Source organism: Cryptotermes secundus, unplaced genomic scaffold (genome assembly GCF_002891405.2).
Source record: "Cryptotermes secundus unplaced genomic scaffold, Csec_1.0 scaffold528, whole genome shotgun sequence".
In the NCBI taxonomy this organism is placed as follows: Eukaryota; Metazoa; Arthropoda; class Insecta; order Blattodea; family Kalotermitidae; genus Cryptotermes; species Cryptotermes secundus.
In genome coordinates this window covers 450,711-469,573 of record NW_019724748.1, presented here as the reverse complement: position 1 = coordinate 469,573, position 18,863 = coordinate 450,711, and the positions used below count along the sequence as shown (strand labels likewise).

Here is an 18,863-nt window from a genome sequence, read left to right as displayed (position 1 = left end):
CCCAGCCAACCGGTTCTTCTTGTCTAACCGCAACCTCCGTGCCATTGACCTCCAAGTTGCCTGGATTCACTGGCCGTTCCCCCCCCCCTTCGCCCCCCTGACCATATATGGCCTTAATCGCTCTTCACTGTTTCCATTGGTCCCCTCTCCCTAACCACCCCCCCTTGCCTACTTCCTATATAAAGTATCGCTTTTCACTTCCTAATCATTACATCTACTGCTCTCTGTATTCGCAAAGCAATTCATCTGCCCTGAAGATGGAGGCGATACGTTCCTCCGAAACGTCGGCTGAAACAAAGAATACACGGCGCCAGATCTCAGAAGACGACTTTCTTCATAGTCATCGCCGTGAAAACCTCAAAACTTGCATTTTAATATTGTCCACCCACCTACGCCTTGGTCTTCCGTGTGGTTTCTTTCCTTCTGGCTTTCCCACAAATATCCTATATGCATTCCTTTTTTCCCCCATTCGTGCTAGATGCCCTGCCCATCTCATCCTCTTTGACTTGATCATTCTAATTATACTTGGAGAACAGTACAAGTTATGAAGCTCCTCATTATGCAGTTTTCTCCAGCCTCCTGTCACTTCATCCCTCTTCGGGCCAAATATAATAATAACACTACATCAGCTTAACTTAACAACGTCCGAATTGCTAATACCGCCAACTTGGATAAAGTTGCAGATAAATCGATAATCGAGGACTAGTAGCAGTCAGTCAGTCAGTCAGTCAGCCAAGAAATTCCGCTAGGAGGAAGCGCTGCAGAAGAAAATGCGTCTATAACAAGTGAGTTTAACAGAAACGGTGGTAATCAGAAAGACTGTGCGGTCTAAAGCAAAAAATGCCTTCGCTCGAACACTAGGATCATGGGTTTAATTCCCACTCGGGGCATGGTTGTATGTCTGCCTTCTTTCTTCGTTCGTATTGTTCTGTGTAAATGGCGGCCTTGCAACGGGCTGATCCCCAGTCGAAAGAGTTCTACCAACTGTCTGTAAAATGCATACTTTTCGTATTACGAGTATTTCTGAAATCGGCAGAGACCTGGGGCGTAATTCGCCAAAGGAAAAAGAAGAAGAGGAACCTTATTAACAAGTGACAATAAAGAAAAAAGAAATCTACAATATAAATTGAAAAATAATTTGGCAGTGTCCTGTGTCATATTTTACAAATAAACACTAATATAGGAAGCCTTTGCCAGCGACGGAAGGACAGGTGCAGCAGAAAATAAGCTGACCCTTTGATACTTGCACTCAACTACTGTAAATCATAATATTCTAGTATTTTAGAATTTTTTTTAAAAATCGTGCGCAGTACTTTCTAGATCTAGTGCTGTAGGCATAAAGACAAGGAACTGTGAAGGGTTACTGCCTCTTGAAACGGTCTGGAACATGCATGGAGGAACCGATCTGCTATTGATCATATTCTCGCGTTGGGTCAAGTGGTTCCTCATTAAACTGAATACGCAGAGATACGTTGGACTGTCTGCTCGTGACAGCCCGCATGAAGGGTTTGCACCCCTTCCCAACTGTCTCTTGTGGAAGGGGGGTTAATTATGTGATGAGCTGTGGTTTTTTAATTTGCTTGTGACACCGCGCCAAGTGATGTGATACGATTTACAATAGCACACACACGAGTTTCTACTTGAAGGAAAATGATCCGGAAAGCAGGAAGAGAGACTTATTTAAAATCCAACAATTTTTCCACAGATCGCTCACTAAATACTGTTCTCATGTCTCTCACGTCTAGAGGACGGTAATGAACGTGGTCTGGGTTTGTACTACGCTAATGTAATAACAATCTAAAATATTTTATTTTCCCTGATGTTGAAGAGCCACTGTTTACTTAGGTTTTCCAAACATGGCAACCCTGATGTATGAAATTATAGAAACGTATTTCATTTCTCCATTTTATGAGAGCTCACACTAAAATTATATTCATTTCGTTATATTTTTTTTTAAATATACTACCGTACTTCGAAAGTGATGTTTTTTTATTTGTGAACATTTAAAATGTTTAGACCTACGCTTGATTATGTTAATGTCTAAATTCACTGAAGTCTAATACACCAGGGTCACTTATAAAGGACACAAGCGGCATAACGGATTTCCTTCTCACTGCATGTCAGCAGATCAGGAGCAGATCCGCGGAGACCGCCTTTCATATTGACCGCGAAAGCGCGCGAGGCTACTCTTGTTGCGGAGCGAACCCGACAGCTGCACGTCAGTACGCCGCTGATGCTAACCCAGAGATGGAGGAGGGTACGCGAACAGACTCCGTTTCTCAACCCGAAGGACAGGCTTCAATCCCAGTGCACTCAATATGGCATTAATGGTGGACTAAGTGGTCCTGAGGCAGGTTTTTTCAGAGGCCTTCTGTTTTGTAAGATTTGAGGCTTTCACGGCGGTGACTATGAAGAAAGCAGTCTTCTGGGATTTGGCACCGTGTATATATGGTGTTAACCGACGTTTCGGAGGAACGGATCGCCTTTTCAGGGCGTCTGCTTTTACCGGTTCTCACGGTCTCTTCGCTTGCGGTTTTCTTATATTTTTCCTTCTACCCTGAAGATGCAGGCGATACGTTCCTCCGAAACGTCGGTTAACACCACATATATACGGTGCCAAATCCCAGAAGACTGCTTTCTTCCCTTTTGTTTTCCTTGCCTTTCATGAATCCATCGAAGCTCTATTTGCTGTTATCATCAACGACTGGTGCAATACGCACATTTAAGGCCGAAATACGAAGTGGACTCAGTCTTACCTCACTTCGTCAACTCATTACCAATTACAACTGCACTACACAGACAGTCGAAGTCATCAAATATGGAATATCAGCCGACTCATTCCCAGAATCCGAAACAGGCTCTTCTAACAAATTCCCAGAGCCACATCCACAGGTTTAGCGAACTTCGGATCTGCTGCTTAACCAATGCCGGAGACATGCACACCGTGCACGTGGCACAGTTATGACAGTAACACATCAAAATATTGTTGTATGAAGACTCGTTGCCGAGTAATGGCTCTGTAAACAATGGCCGTAACAAACAGGCACGCAACTATAGAAGAGCTGTTGGAACCGATGTTCTCTATGCGATCCGTGCCATTGCTACGTGATTCAACAATAGAAAAGTTCTGTTCTCTGTGCTGCCCGTGTCAGTCATAAAGTAAGTTTGACTTTAACTGGAGGAGGTCTGTGTGAGGTGGCCGCCAGTCTGGTAGTTAGTTGGTTGGTAAGTGGATTCCTGCGGTTCAGTTTTTGTCAGCTGTTACTGTTAGAGGCTGGTAGCTGAGGCACAGGGACAGTTCTGGAACCCAGGGGAAGGGGAAAGTCCGCCATTGGAAGCCGTTACTAGAGGATGGTGAAGACACCGCAGGCTCAGAAGACTTCATATGTACCGCAGCGAAAAGTAAAGCGTGTGAATTAGCAACTGCTACATATATTTGTAGTTACGTGTGCAATAAACCCAATTCCCAATCTAAACCCCGCATATAGTCACTCATACAAGTGACAATATGCGTCAAGATGAAATTAAAGGGAGACTGAATTCGGGTAATGCTTATTACCATTCTATGCAGAGCATTTTGTCTTCCTTTCTGCTGTCTAAAAACGTAAAAACTGTAATTTCCCTGAGGGAATTTAAAACAGAATGTTGAGGAGAATATTTGGACCAAAGAGAGATGAAGTGACAAGAAGCTGGAGAAAACTGCACAATGAGGAGCTTCATAACTTGTACTCTTCTCCAAGTATAATTAGAATTATCAAGTCAACGAGAATGAGATTGGCAGGGAATGTAGAATGTAAAGTGGAGGAGGAGAAGAATGCATATAAGATTTTGGTGGGAAAGCCAGAAGGTATGAAACCGCTAGGAAGACCAGGGCATAGGTGGGTGTATGATATTAAAATGGATCTTAGACAGGATGGAGTGGTATGAGGTGGATTGATCTGGGTCAGGATAGGTCTAGTCGAGGGCTCTTGTGAACACGGTAATGAACCTTCGGGTTCCATAAAATGTTGGAAAATTCTTGAGTAGCTGCACAACTGGCGGCTTCTCAAGAAGGGCTCAGCTCCATGGAGTTAGTGAATTTGGTGGCTTTGAAAGCAAAGAGGCTTACTATAAATAATGATTCTCTATTGTTGCTATTGGTGGCTGCCCAGCGATAGTTCGGATAGCGTTGACATGTTTACTGGCCGTTACCAAGCATACGTCATTACGATGGATAAAGTCCAAAATCCCAACATATCAATACGTCATTATATTTATCCTCGTAATATATGAACTGCTTCCAGCTGTTCTGGCGCCTGTAAAGGCACGTGGGATGGGAGCTCCATTACTGTGCACAGTGGAATTTGATTTTACACACAAATATGAAATATTCAAAAGCTTAACACAAAGAGTAACCGAAGTTTTATAAAAATTGGAACAAACCACGGAATTCCTTAACAAAGAGAAACTTGGAGATAAGCAAGTTTAATTCGTAAATTCAGTCTGACGACAGTGCAGCTTGAAACCGCTTACCGTACAGCATTATCTCTTCCTTGTTTAGTTTCAATAAGCCCTACCACAACTTGTTATTCTATGAAACACTGAATGCCCTGTTACGCCTCCCGGGCACGCATGCATACACTCGCAGTACAATGAAGCTAATGAAGTTGCCTATAGAACACGGCGATATCGTGGCAACAAGAAATGATACGGCGCCGAGCAAGACGGAGCTACTGGGATGGTCCGTCGCCACGCAGTCTGCATCGGTATTAACGCACATCGCGTGTTATTTAGTATCTTTGGGGATCCGGCATGCTTAGAAAACTCGTTCCTCTTCCTACGGGTTTCAAGTACAACAGGGGACCCTGCTTTAAATTAGTGTTACAATGTACGTGTATAATGATGGATTATTTTGAAATACAAATGCAAATAATATATTATCAAAATAATCGTTGTTTATATACACATTACACAAGAGCCACGCCTTCTGAAAAAGTACAGGTCGTGAATGTTGTCTCAGACTGTACAACATCCTATAAGCATTCCTGATCATCAGCACTTGTTCGCATTATTATAACGAGGAGACCTAGAAGCAGATGTGACTATAACATTAAGGTTGATCAACGAAATGGAATTTGAAGATATGACCAGACTCGTTTGGTTTTGGACAGGACACACTGATAGGCTATTGTAAATAAGGCAAAAAAATAGGTACATTCCTTCAGTAGTTGAGTGACTTTCACCTTTCCCAGAATCAATATGTTCCATGGAGTTACTCAGTCACCTCAGTCTACTGAACGCTAAGTACGTCACAGACTTTTCTACCAGATGCACTTAATCGGTATTGCATTTATGGAGCCTTGGGTTATGTAATAACGTTTCTCATCTGTTTATTTACGAGATACAAGTATTTAGCGACGCTGTTAGCATCTCTGGGCACACGGAGTCGAAAGGCAAAATTACGGTGGCCGTGCGGTACAAGGCATGAGCTGTCTTCGCCCGCTCTGACGCTACGATCGTGGGTTCGAATCCCACTCAATGCATGGATGTTTGGTGTGTGTATGCGTTTGTTCTGTGTTTGTGTTGTCCTGTATTTAGGTGGCGGCCTTGCGACGGGCTGATCACTCGTCTAAGGAGCCCTACCGACTGTGAAAATTGATTATGGAATTGAATAAGAAGCCAGGGCCCTGAATGGGCTGGAAGAGCCATTGAAAAAGAAAATTAATAGAAAAGGAAGTGAATGAAATGTGTCGTGGCCTGATTTTAGGCAGCATTCGAAACTTGCCTCCAGGGACTGAGAAAAACCACGAACCCCTTCTTTCACTGTAGCCGATCATTTGGGCAGTACCTGAATCCTGGACTCCCAAGTACCAAGCGAGAGAGTTGCCTTCTCGAGGGCGAAGTGCGATGGGGTCTCTACGGACGGAGCCCCGTAGACGGGGGATTCTTCAAGTAATTTCAATATTGGCGTTCCACAAACGCTCTCATTTTGCCATTCATTGCCCGGAGCTGGTACAGTGGGCCCACTTGCAGGCCAAGCACCAACGGACTCAGTCTCCACCCTCCCGAAAGAATAAAAAAGTGTTCTCGACCGAAGTGTAATGGCCATTTTGAAGATCTATAATTCGGCGGCATATGACGAGGGAAACCACAGAAAATCTTCGGTCATGATACACCTCGTCTCCAGAACAGACGTTTACAGCGTTACCCAAGCTGATCCTTGGCAGGTGAAGTTTGTCAAGGTGTACACGTCTCTGTGGGAATTAAAAGTAGGTTAAGTTCCCGTGTCTTCTGAGATGTGTTGCCGTGTAGTCCGATAGAACTCTACCAACGTTTCGGAGGAAAAGGGACTGCACGGTGTCACATCTCGCTCACCGGCATGAGACCCTCAGATCTCATGAAGTTTGTATGTGTGATGTCTGCTCTGTCTGAAGTGCATAACTCCCATTCCATTTCGTCCTGCATCCTGAATACCGGGATGTGTCGTACGGTTCGTATTTCCCACCAACATTAACGGCTTTTAGCAAAGTTTTTAAAAACTTCCGCCTCCCCCCACCCCCGCCCCGCAGCTTCGCGGCAAACTAGGAGAGTCTCTGAGATACGAGACAGATAGAGCACGCCTTCAGTTTCCATAACGAGTCGATTGTCCCGGTTGAAACACTCATAACTGTTACTCAGCCAGCCAGACAACGTGAAATGAAGTTTGGGAAACGATAGGGTCATGTCCAAATGTGTAAACTGGTCGGTAAATGTGACAAATGGGGCCGTCTACACATCAGTAATATTGTGAGGTGGACACCCACTGCTAGGCAACAGCTTGGTAGACGCCCTCCAGCTTAAGTGCGTGAGAATAACAGACATCCATTGCTAGGCAACTGACCGGTAAGCAAAACCACGGAAACCATAAATCACGATCTGTCTCTCCGGGACGGAGTTCGCACCTCGGACCTTCCCGGATGAGAGTCATCGCATAATCGGCACTTCGGTACCATGGAACGCTAATCACGGTACAAACCGAGAAAGCGCTGACAAAGCGTACGCGCTAATCTGTGAGAGGTGGCTATTAATAGCCGAACAATGTGACGTAATGGCACTGCAGGGGGTTTTAAGTTATCGGGATCGTGAGTCATCTGAGGTGTGACGTCATGTAGTTTGGTATAGAAACAGTAATGTTTCGGAGAAACCTGTTGCCTCCGTCTTTAAAATAGGAGCCTAAAACGGTGACAGACTTCTATCCGAAACCTCGGTACCTATTCACGAAACTACACGGCGTCACTTTCCAGAATAGCATACTCTGAGTAGGAGATACAACTGATTTGTTGGACAGAATAAGCCGTCCCAATTGAGTTTCTCATAGTCTACTTATCTGTGGCTCAACAGTCCGCTTGTTGGACTTCCACCGCTTTTCCTGTTTCTTAGTCCTGTACAGTTGGTAGAAGTCCTTGGACGGGGATCAGCCCGTCGCAAGCCCGGTACCTACACACAGAATAAACGAACGCAGACACATGTCTTGAGTGAGACTCGAACCCACGATCCCAGTGTTCGAGCGGGCGAAGATGGTTCATGCATTAGACCGCGCGGCCACTGTGACCGCCATTTTGACAGTCCAACATTTCAAAATACGGCACACCCTCTACTTCCAAATTTCAAATGTCGTAACTCTCCCTTTCATCTATACAAAAAGTTAAATCTTGCTCTACTTCAAGGCAAACACGCGGAACAGCCCTAAACCGTATAACAACAAATTCTAAATACTAAAACCTTTCAGGATTCGTCATCCACACGTCGTATCTCAAATGCGCGAGTCTCGCCAATCCTCCTCTGTGGGAGCTTATTGTGCTGTGTGTTGTGTCCTCCTCCTGTGATTGCGTGCGTTGTACTGCGTTGTACGAATACGCATTTTAGTCATTTTATGATGGAGACGTGATGGCATGCGGTGCAGTAGTTTGACGTGGATAGACACACACCTGAAGATGGCACATTAGTGTCGAAACATGTAGTGTAAAAGTGAAGAGAAAGGTGAAATTGTGTGCACTGTAAGGCGGTTAGCAAAAATGCACATCATGGACATGAATCAGTGCAACAGGACGCTAAAATATAACATTATCTCAAGCTGAGTAACTGACCAACTTACTAGTTAACTACAGTACACGGATTCCCGACGCTGCATAACCGTGATACTGAAGGAGTCGTTAAGTAGACCTCGTTGAGACTCTAGTGGTACCTTAGCCGCTCAAGAATTTCCCTAATGGAACCCCGTGGTTCTTCATCATATTAAAAAAAGCACGCTGCTGGTGCCTGCCCTTTTCCCAATGAATCACGTACATTCCCTTTTATCCTGTATCTTATTGATCCATTAAACATTATCTAACCAAGCGGTCTCTTTTCTGTCACGTCTTTCCAGCATTGTTATCTCACCCATGGCTCACACATCTTGTTGCTGACATTTCTTTTACTTAAAAAGGCCCTATCAGTTTTGTGCAATTGTGCAGTGCATCGGAAGGCGCACTGCAGCCTAGCATGTGCTGCATTCACACGTTATGTTGCTCACACTATCTCTGTAACAGCCCGTGGAGGCCATATGGTTGTGAGACGTCGAGGTTCCCACATTTTCTCTTCACAGTCGGCTCACAGATGGCAGTAAGGTTGTCAGCCTGATGCGCCGGCCGCCCTTTCCCCACCCCCAGGAAGATTCCTGGTACTCTTTTCTGTTAGAGGCCGAGTCGGCCCCAGGGCCATAGTGCAGATGGAAATATTAGGTAAACTGAAAAAAAAATCCACTTCATCACGACTTGAACCCGAGACCTTCCGGCTTGTAGCACAGTGCCTCAACCGACTACGCTACCGCGAGCCCCTAAAGATAAAAGAGTGAAATATAAACACACGTGACTGCAGTACTCTAGTCAGAGATGGGCAATAGTCGGAGAATATATTCCGCGGAGTTTGTTTGAAATTTGTATATTACTGCACAGTAATTGACGGTCTCATTCTTCCGTCCTCTTCCTCCTTCACGGAAACCACGAGCATTTCATTCGAGAGCGGGAGAATTCATCTCTCTCGGCTACTCCAATCTTCCGACCAGAGTTGGAAGAAAAACTTAAAATTTCTGTTTATATTCCATCGTTCGTGCAGGCGGACTTGTGTTCTCCCCTTATTGAGTCAACTAAAGTTCTGAGAGGAAGAGAAACTCGAGGAATGGGGGCTTTTAAGATGCCAGTTTCACTTATATAGGCTACGTTACGAAAATATAAACGCATTTTGCATGTAGGCCATTTCTAATGCAGTGTTTACATAATCTGTAAAGTAAGAACCCTACAGGAAGAAGTTTCTCGTCCGACAATGCTATTGCATCTCAATATAAATTGACAATGTCTTCAAATTATTCTGCCGCTTCCAGCTGTTACAGGCCTGCGTTTCTGCGTTGTACTTGTAAAGCTAAGGTAAAGCTGTCCCTGTGCTCAACTAATCAAGCACTACGCCATGAAGGCGTATGAGGGAGTGGATGTATAGATCCGCATTTTCTTGATCTCGGCACTAGCTGGAGGTGAGTGGTCAGCTTCACGCGCCGGCCGCTTTACCTCCGAGGAAAAAGCCCACGGTACCCACTGGATAGGAGGTCGGGTGGACCCCAGAGCCGTCTGGACGACGTGGAGAAGAGAAAATTCTTGACCCTACCGGGACTCGAACTCCGACCCCTCGGTGGTCCAGCCCGTAGCCGGTCGCTATCCCGACTCCTTGTGCTCTTATTAACCCGCCACATAGGGCCTTCGTCTGACGTCGATACTCCTCGTTATGACGTATTGCGAAGAGCATACCATGAAGGCGTAGGGACAAGAGCCAGTGGTTAGGATCCGCCCTTCCTATTCGAGAGTTCCGGATTAGGGTCTCGGCTCAGAGACCGCCTGTCTCGACTGAGAGTTCCTGTTGTTTTCCCTAACCTTTCCACAAGCATTACTAGCAGCGCTGTAGACGACCTGCCGCTACCTGGCCAAGACAGTTAAAATCATACCATGCGCTCGCCAGGCGGACGTGAGTGGTGTGCCTCACACTCCGGCCAGTCTCACCAGTAGGAAACTCTATTCGTCTTCCATTGGTCACTTTCTGAAGTACGAGATAGGACTCTACTTGTTTTCCCTAACATCGCTTCCATCAAGCGCCTTGGATTTCAGCATAATTTTCCTATTCTTAAAAAATAAAAGTAGGCTTTTGTGTTACGAACGGCGAAAACAAATCAAAACCTGATTCATGATGAAATTAAGAGGAGATTGAACTCGGGTGACGCTTGCTACCATTGAGTCCAGAACCTTTCGTCTGCTGTCAAAAATATAAAAATTAGAATATACCAAAGTATAATTTTGCCTGTGCTTTTGTATGGGTGTGAAACTTGGTCTCTGACATTAAGGGAGGAACATAGACTGAGGGTGTTTGAGAACAGGGTGCTGAGGAGAATATTTGGGCCGAAGAGAGATGAAGTGACTGGAGGTCTGAGAAAACTGCATAATGAGGAGCTTCATAACTTATACTCTTCTCCAAGTATAATTAGAATGATCAAGTCAAGGAGGATGAGATGGGCAGGGCATGTAGCAAGAACGGGGTAGAAGAGGAATGCATACAGGATATTGGTGGGAAAGCCAGAAGGAAAGTGACCACTATGAAGACCAAGACGTAGACTGGTGGATATTAGAATGATAGGATGCGATAGGATGTATTGGATTGATTTGGCTCAGCATAGGGACCAGTGGAGGGCTCTTGTGAACACGGTGATGAACCTTCGGGTTCCATAAAATTCTGGGAAATTCTTGAGTAGCTGCACAATTGGTGGCTTCTCAAGAAGGGATCAGCTCCATGAGTGAGTGAGTACGAGTGAGGCTTATGCGATCATCATGCTGTCTGTGTATCCTCCACAGCAAGTTTCAGTGTCTGAACCAAAACTTGTGAAACTCGGTAGTTATGTCATGGCACCTGAGCCAATCTCGACGACGTACTCAGTAAGTCCTTCTCATCTGTCACATATCGTTGCTAGGCAACGACCCGACAAGAAACATTACTGCAACAAGGAACTGAATTGTTTGACACGTTGTTGCTATGCGACCCGTGTCGTATCAAAGGAAAATAGGAGAGTTGTCGTTCTTCCCAGAACTTCCTGTATTAAAGTGTGTACTGGTAAGGTTATTCAATTTGTAGAGGTTTACAACATGGCGACCGACCGAAATTTCTAGGCTCAGGAGAATTTAAGTTAAGCCTATACGAGACATTCTAACAATAAGCAACATCTGTTGAGGTCACTTTGGCCTGACACGGCAAACGAAAGTCTGCTTCGTGAAGTAAATGACAAGACGAATTGCCGTGGCCAGGCAGGCGGGACTTCGTACAGTGGACATTGGAAGCTTTCCTCGTGTGGATATGTAAAGGGACGAAGTTTTCCATTTACACAATTACATTATGAAAACGTATGGCAGAAACGGGGTACAGCTCTACGCATTCCTAACATCGGTGCTAGATGAACGTGGCTTGTGCATTTCGCGCCTCTGCCACTCTTATCTCCGGGCAAAGAGCCCCCGCTACCCTTCAGTCAGGAGACTGAGCTGGGTCCCTAAATGGCCCGGATGCGGTGGAGGAAGGAAAAATCTCTTGCGACTGCCGGGAATTGAACCAACATTCCCCAGTCGTCCAGCCCGTAGGACAGTCGCTGTACCGGTGAGCTATCTCGCTTCATCTCAACGCGAGGTTTAAGTCTATGTTTTGAAATAAGAAGCCCACGTTTTATTAAGTCAAGCTTCTTGTTGCAGATGGAAATATCAGCCGATTCACGAGCGAGACAGATCCTCGTGTTGCACGTATAACTGGAGTTTTCTTTGGATGGCACACGTCTGCCACAAAGCTCATACTCCGTAGACCAGAAAATAATAATAAAACGTATCTTAGACTAATAATGTGAGAAAATGCTGACTGCATTCAATGGCCTCAGATGGGCCCCAACGACGAGCTTTTGTGAACACGATAATGAAGCTCCAGGTTCCATAAAAAGCAGGCCATTTCTATCCAGTCGAGCAACTATCAGTTTTTCAATAAAGATCCTACATCACTACGGATGTAGTTAATTAGAATCGTATTCTGGGTTGATTTCCATAACAGGATCGAGCTGTAAATATTCCTGCACAAGAGGGAAATTTAATTCCTCGTGAGGGGTTTAAGTTAATGTACCCGACGAAGGATTTTGCGAGCCACAGATAATGATTCTGTGGGCTGTGAGGGTATTACGAAGTCTCTTTTATAGGCTGCACGCTCTGGCTAGAGTGGTTTAATCAGTTTGGGAGCTGATAAGTTTTCACTGTAATGCGATTTTTATGGCTGATTGACGTTCATGGATAATCAATCCCCTCTTTATTACAAGCATACGCTGTCAATATGGTGGAATTGTGGAGCAGACATACGGTGTTTATTTTGGATTACAATGATTTTTCATAATTCTTCCGTGGTATATGTACTCAATTTTTCTGTTTATTTTTAATGACTTTATGGAAATGAAAACTGTAAAAAGCTAGATGAAGCAAAGTATTTAAAAAAGATTATATCAAGTACGCGTAAACAACTTAAGTAGTTTCACTGTAGAAGAAGCCACCGAACAGGAATAGGACAACATAAGAGAAGCAATGTTTATGGCCGCAGCGGAAGTGTTAGGACAACGGAACAATTATTAGCGATGAAAAGGACCAAAAATCTGGAATGATCAGTTGCAACAACTAATAAATGAAAAAAGAGAAGCACGTGCAAGAAAGATGAACACTGCTCTGTAGCCGATGTAATAATTTACAAGAGGAAAACAGCAGTAGCTAAACAATAAGTTAAGAAAGCATAAACAGAAGGATGGGACAAAATACAATAGACACCCTAAAGGCAAAGTTGTCCCTGTGCTTAATTAATTACACCATGAAGGCGTATGTGGGATTAGATGTATACAGCCTCATTTTCTTGACCTCGGCACTAGTTGCAGGTGAGTGGTGAGTTTTACGCCCTGGCCGCTTTACTCCCAGGGAAATTGCCCCAGATACCCATTGGATAGGAGGTTGGGTGGACCCAAGAGCCGGTCTGAACGACATGGAGAGGTGAAAATTGTTGACTCTACCGGGATTCAAACTCTGACCCCTCGGTAGTCAAGCTCGTAGCCAGTCGCTATACCGACTGCGCTATCCCGGCTCCTAATAGACACAGTAGACACAGTACAGTAGGAAATAATGTTCATGGACAATAAATATATACAAATAAAGTAATGAAACATTTAGAAGGAGAAGAGAGATAATTACAGGTAAACCTACTACCAAATTGCACCAATCGTGGCGAGACCCTAAAGTTAAGGAAGAAGCTGATGAGATTAACGCAGAGCAAACAGATCCGCTTACATATGAAGAGCTATAAGAAACACTGAGTAACTTACCTAATTGGAAGTACCCGGAAGTGGATGGACTAAGTCTAGAATTTTTTTAAATATGAAGGTACATTACTAGAACTGGAACTCGTACACATCTTTAAAACGAGTTGGGAGGAATGTTAAATTCCCACAGAATGGCCCACGGCTATAACGAAACCAGTATTCAACAAACGAAGCCTTTCAAATTGCTCTAATAACAGAGCATAAACCTGTTGGTCTCCGGTCATAGGAGATATTCAAGGATTATTAAAAGAAGATACCGAACAGTCTCAGAAGGCCTCTTCAGACGCGGCAGCTCCTTAGTAGATGGTACACTTACAATTGTCCAAATAAATGAAAAACTACCTGAATGCAACCAAGAGACATCATGAATATTTACATCTGAATCACTCACCTCTAACCTCGCCCTTTTTCTGCCTTTCTGTGACGCTGAGGGTCCAAAATCATTGTCCTTCTCGTCATCATTACTACTTTTATCACTTTCACAATCACTTAGAACATCTGACAACTTATCTGCATGTAATTCTTGCACAATTTCGTCGCCCAGCAAACTTTTCGCGGCACTATATGCCATCTTAACACTAGATTAGACGGAACGTAGAAGAGCAAGAACTATGATAAATTTTAATGAATCAGAGCGCTGTAAGGGAAAATCAGTGAGTGCATAGAGATCTAGAAACAGTGTGATCAACCTATAGGTAGTTAGAAGTTTAATAAATGTCCGTGAGATGGCAGCATAATACTGGTAACTATAGTGCTGCAAAACAAATGAAAATGAACCGCAGCGCCTACGTGTTAATAAACCGTATGAGAGCGAGACACAGCAGTCTTAAAGCAAGCCTAACAGATTTAACATTGTGTCCACGGCCGAATGTGAATGTGGTGATGGCTGCAAGCGGAGGAACATATCTTCTGGGACTGTAAACAGTACGAGGACCAAAGGGCAACAATCGTGGACATCTTGTCTGAGAACAGCAAAAAGCATTACCCAGAATCAGTTACAGAGCTCCTAAGGTTAGAAGAAAAAATATTTCTGCAAGGCGTCTGTTACTTCATAAACAACATTCCTATATTTATATAAAATAGATATATCAGAAAAGTAAAAGAAGTAATTGTACTGATAATTTACAGTATACTCACAGATTTAAGTCGAGATCTATATTAACAAACGCGGGTTTACCGGCATTATAGAATAAGATGTTTATTAGAGTGTGCTACAGAAGGCCAGGCGGGCATTGCCTAGGCCTTTTTTGTATTTACAATATTTTTTCTACAATGGAAAAAAGTGCTGCAAAAAGAGAAGTTACTTTACGTAGCCCGACCATCATACAGCATTACACATTGCGGCGGATGTACGGTGATTTACGTAGCCCGGCAACAATGTGTTAGTTCTTCTGTTACGATACCCACATTAATACCTTCCTCTCCCAAGCGGTCTCTAAACTGCTGCTATAATTTGCAATATTTTCACCATACTTTCGTCTTGAAGAGTCCCATCTTCTGACATACACGTGTTATACCATCTAGGCCGCTGGAAGTCAACCGACATTTTGGAGGAATATGTGGCCTCCATCTTCAGGATTGAATGAGATGCCAAGCAAGAAACCAGCATGAAGCAGTTAGGAAGCAGAACCAGGTTGGAAGAACACGACCGGCATATCCGGCTAAGAGAGTCGCCGTGAAACACAGCATGAACTTTGCGCACCGCGTCCTCCTGCGAAACACAGTGTTCTCTCCACCAAACCCAGACCGCGTCATCAGGCAGGAATCTGAGTTCGAGCCCCAGCCCAACAATATCAACACGGAGGATGGCTTCTGCTTACATAAATCATGGAAACCTCTCGTCTGCTCTCTGAAAGGCCGGAGGAAGCCTCCTTCAGAGGATTCTATAGATGGGTTCCCGTCGGGCACGCAGGTCCTCATCAGAGCATCAACTCTCCCCTTTCTGGTCACCCGTCAGCTCTAAGCCTTTCTTTCCTGCCTCCACCGATATTTCTGCTTTTATACCCCATTACGTGCCTTCGAACCACGCAGACGATATCTGCCTCATCCCCCCCTCCCCCGTTCCTTGCCCACTACACCCTTTTTGAAAATACCAGAATGCAACAAGGTTCTGCTTGCTTGGCTCACTGTTCGGCCTCGAAGATGGATGCGACATACTCGTCAGAAGCTCCAGGCGAGTTTCAGGTGACCGCACAATGTTATGTATGCCGGAAGGCATAACCATCGCTGTGATAACTTCGGATCCAATAACTTCCGCTTTCAGTTCGCAATCCACGAGAGGCAGTCTCGACACCGGCGAGTTCCGAGCTACTGGAAGCTAAACAGATCTATAAGTTCGTGACAGTGGCATAGTGATGCCAATTATCAATTCTGTAGACATCAATCCTGATTTTAATTTTACTCATAAATGATATTTCGAAGATTTTGACTACAGTATATTTCCATCCACAGGTAAAGGACCTACGCCGCTGGGCCCGATAGATGGAACTAGCCCCCATATAAGTTACAAAATTTCGTTTTCGCGGTGCAGTAATAGAATGATAAACGTTTTGGACACAATCCATCCTCATTTTTATTTTTATCGACGTTTCGGAGACTTAACTCTGAGGAGGTAGGAACTAACTCTATCTGTTAAGCCAATGCAGTCAGACGCCAATCAAGACTTCTTGTTTGGCCCCTTTTGTGAACGGAATTTCTGTTCTGGAGGCCATGGTTGATTGTTTGAAAATGTATTGATGGCACCAATTGTGTTTAACTATCCCGAAAACCGTAAGACTTACAAAGAAGATATAATGTATAAACAATGTGTTTCGTTTATAGTTGACTTTCCTTATTTTGAAGAAATAGAAGTATGATTATGTAATCACTTTGCTGTCTGTGTGTCTATGTATCCCCTTTATCGACTTTTGAATGCCGGAACAAATCTTTATGAAACGTTGTTAAGTATGTCATGATACCTGAGCCCACCTCAGCAGCGTACATAGGAAATCCCTCTCATCAGTAGTAGCAACAGTACAGCCTCTCAAATTGTTGTGCTCATGACGTTAATATTACCTGAATACCTGAACCAGTCCTCATGAAACTTGGTATGCATATCATGCCATCTGAGGTTATCTCAAAGGTGTACCTCATTTACTCTCCCGTTACTAACAGCAACACTGCGGCCTCCCAGATTGTCTTGTTTTATTGTCTTCATTACGCACACATACTAAAGTATTCTTTCTACTTATTTTATGAGATAATGAAATTCCAGTGAAAGAAATGTATGGTATTAGTTCTTCCCAGAACTTTTGTATTTTCACTATTAGTTACAGCGGTCGGAATGGAAACAGAACAACTTGAATGTTAAAGCCATGCTCCAAAAGTTTCGAATATAGATTTAACGGTACTCGCTAAAAGCCGACGAGTGTCAGTAATTTGTTTCCATGTGCCCCAACCGGGCAGCAAACTGTAGCTGTTTAAATGTGATCAACTGCGGGATAAGTGGAACGAAATGCTGTGCGCAGGCGCAGTCTTAACTGACACGTAAATCGCAGGCACAAGAACGGGGTAAATACTGAATCACGACAATTATATCTCAGCTGTACGTTAATTTTGCAGCTAAATTTTCACCTCATCCGGGACTGCTTTTATACTCAGGCCGTCCGAAAGTTATATCAAGAGTACAACTGCCGGGACCCCACAATGACGTCGGAGCTTTACAGAATTAATGGAAGCACACACAGGGAGGTGTTCTGTTTGCGTCTCGGTCGGGGTACCATCTATCGTGACAGGCTTCCCGTGGTTTTCTTCAGCCCCTCCAGGCAAATGCCAGGATAGGACGTCTGTTAAGCCATAATCGCTTCCTTCCAAATCATTATTCTTTCGTCATTCTAACTTTCGGCACTATGTATACTGACAGGACAACTGTGTTGCAGGTTGAACAGCTCTGCGCATGCGTCCCGCTGGGAGCATGTGCAGAAGGAGGTCCAACTGAACGGCTCGTACCAGCTGACGGAAACGGAGCTCGTGTTTGGCGCGAAGCTGGCCTGGCGCAATTCCGTGAGGTGCATCGGCCGCATACAGTGGTCCAAGTTGCAGGTAAGCCATCTGCGTCAAATGGGACATATGCAGGCACACTCCATGTGCTGAGGCATGGGAATCTGAACTCAGTTCCGTCGCAACTTAACCAGGTAATTAATTAGCCGCGCCATTGCTCAGACGATTAGTCGCCGGCTTCCCACCGCGCCTGCCTAGGTTCGAGGCCGGCTCATGTCATGAGGGATTTATGGTGGAGAAAATGGCACTGGGGCAGGTTTTCTGCGAGTACTGCGGTTTCCCCTGACAATTCTCATTCCACAGACTGCTCCAAATTTATCGCCTATCCTCTGGGGCTGGTGCAATAGGCCAAACAATGGCAGCGGTACCAAGTGAACTCAGTCTCACCCCATGAGAAGAAAAATAGAAATTACGTAATTCCATGGTTCAGCATCTTCCTTTAGATGATGTTAATTGTGCGAGTACATTCAACACAAATATTCTTGATCTATGGATCCCGAAGTTTCGTCGCCCTGCTTACAGAGCTACACCATTTCAGCTCAATATAAGTAACCCCGCGGCTCACACTGGCGAACTGTGTGTAACCGTCTAGATGCACTTGCAGTCTCGGCTCACACCACCTAGTTCTAGCCAATCTTTTGAATTTCCTTAGTTTCTCGAGGATAAAATTTCCCAAATGTGGCTCATGGACCACTTGGGGCATGCAAAATAATTCTAGCTATCATGAAGATAGAATCCATGATCTAGTTAATACTGCATACAAATACACTAAGAACAGATATAAAGAACAGCATTGAATATAGGTGCAAAATCTCATTTCAGTCAAGCGTTCGAATCATATTAATATACTGGAACACGTGATATTGTATCAGAGAAAGTAGTAATATATACCCAGTTGGTCCAGCGTTGATAACGCCAGTTATCACACATGTGAAGAGAATTTTGGCGCTGTTAGCAGCGCTGCATGACATAAGTTTACTGTCTCAGTCGGGTAGATTGGTATCAACGACTCGGAGAGATAAACTGCCTCCATCTTCAGGACAGAAGAAGTCATCTCTCTTATTCCCTGAAGAACAAGGCCACAGGCTCCTCAGAAACGTTGGTACCAATCTACCAAACTATACGGCGCCACATTCCAGAAGAATGTAACTGTAATACTGACCACCGTGCGAACCTCAGATCTCGTTCCGTTCTTCTGGAAGTTATGATGCGAGTTGTTCTGCTCTGTTCTGCTCTGCTCTACTCTGTTTGCGCCAGTTGCAAGGTTGGGATGCATTCAAATTATCTTTCCTCTCGTTCTGAAGAAACGTTTTTTTAGTACCTGTTAAAGCTTCAGTATTCATTAATGTAGCAAGGCTTTTGTCCATTTCATTGAAAAGAAATATACGTCATATGGTCTTGCTAATGTTCTTTG

At 44.3% G+C, this 18,863-nt stretch overlaps 1 protein-coding gene across 4 annotated transcripts in view; it reads left to right on the top strand.

The window, feature by feature from the left end:
• Positions 1–18,863, top strand: part of LOC111862897 (nitric oxide synthase, salivary gland) — a 148,370-nt gene that overhangs the window by 78,691 nt on the left and 50,816 nt on the right. For 3 of the 4 annotated variants that reach the window (XM_023848702.2, XM_023848699.2, XM_023848700.2), the window contains exon 3: positions 17,329–17,491. In XM_023848702.2, the coding sequence (XP_023704470.1) occupies positions 17,329–17,491 (163 nt within the window). Of the gene's footprint in view, positions 1–14,325; positions 14,423–17,328; positions 17,492–18,863 lie in introns of those variants that run through there. The other variant, XM_023848703.2, reaches the window with a different exon arrangement.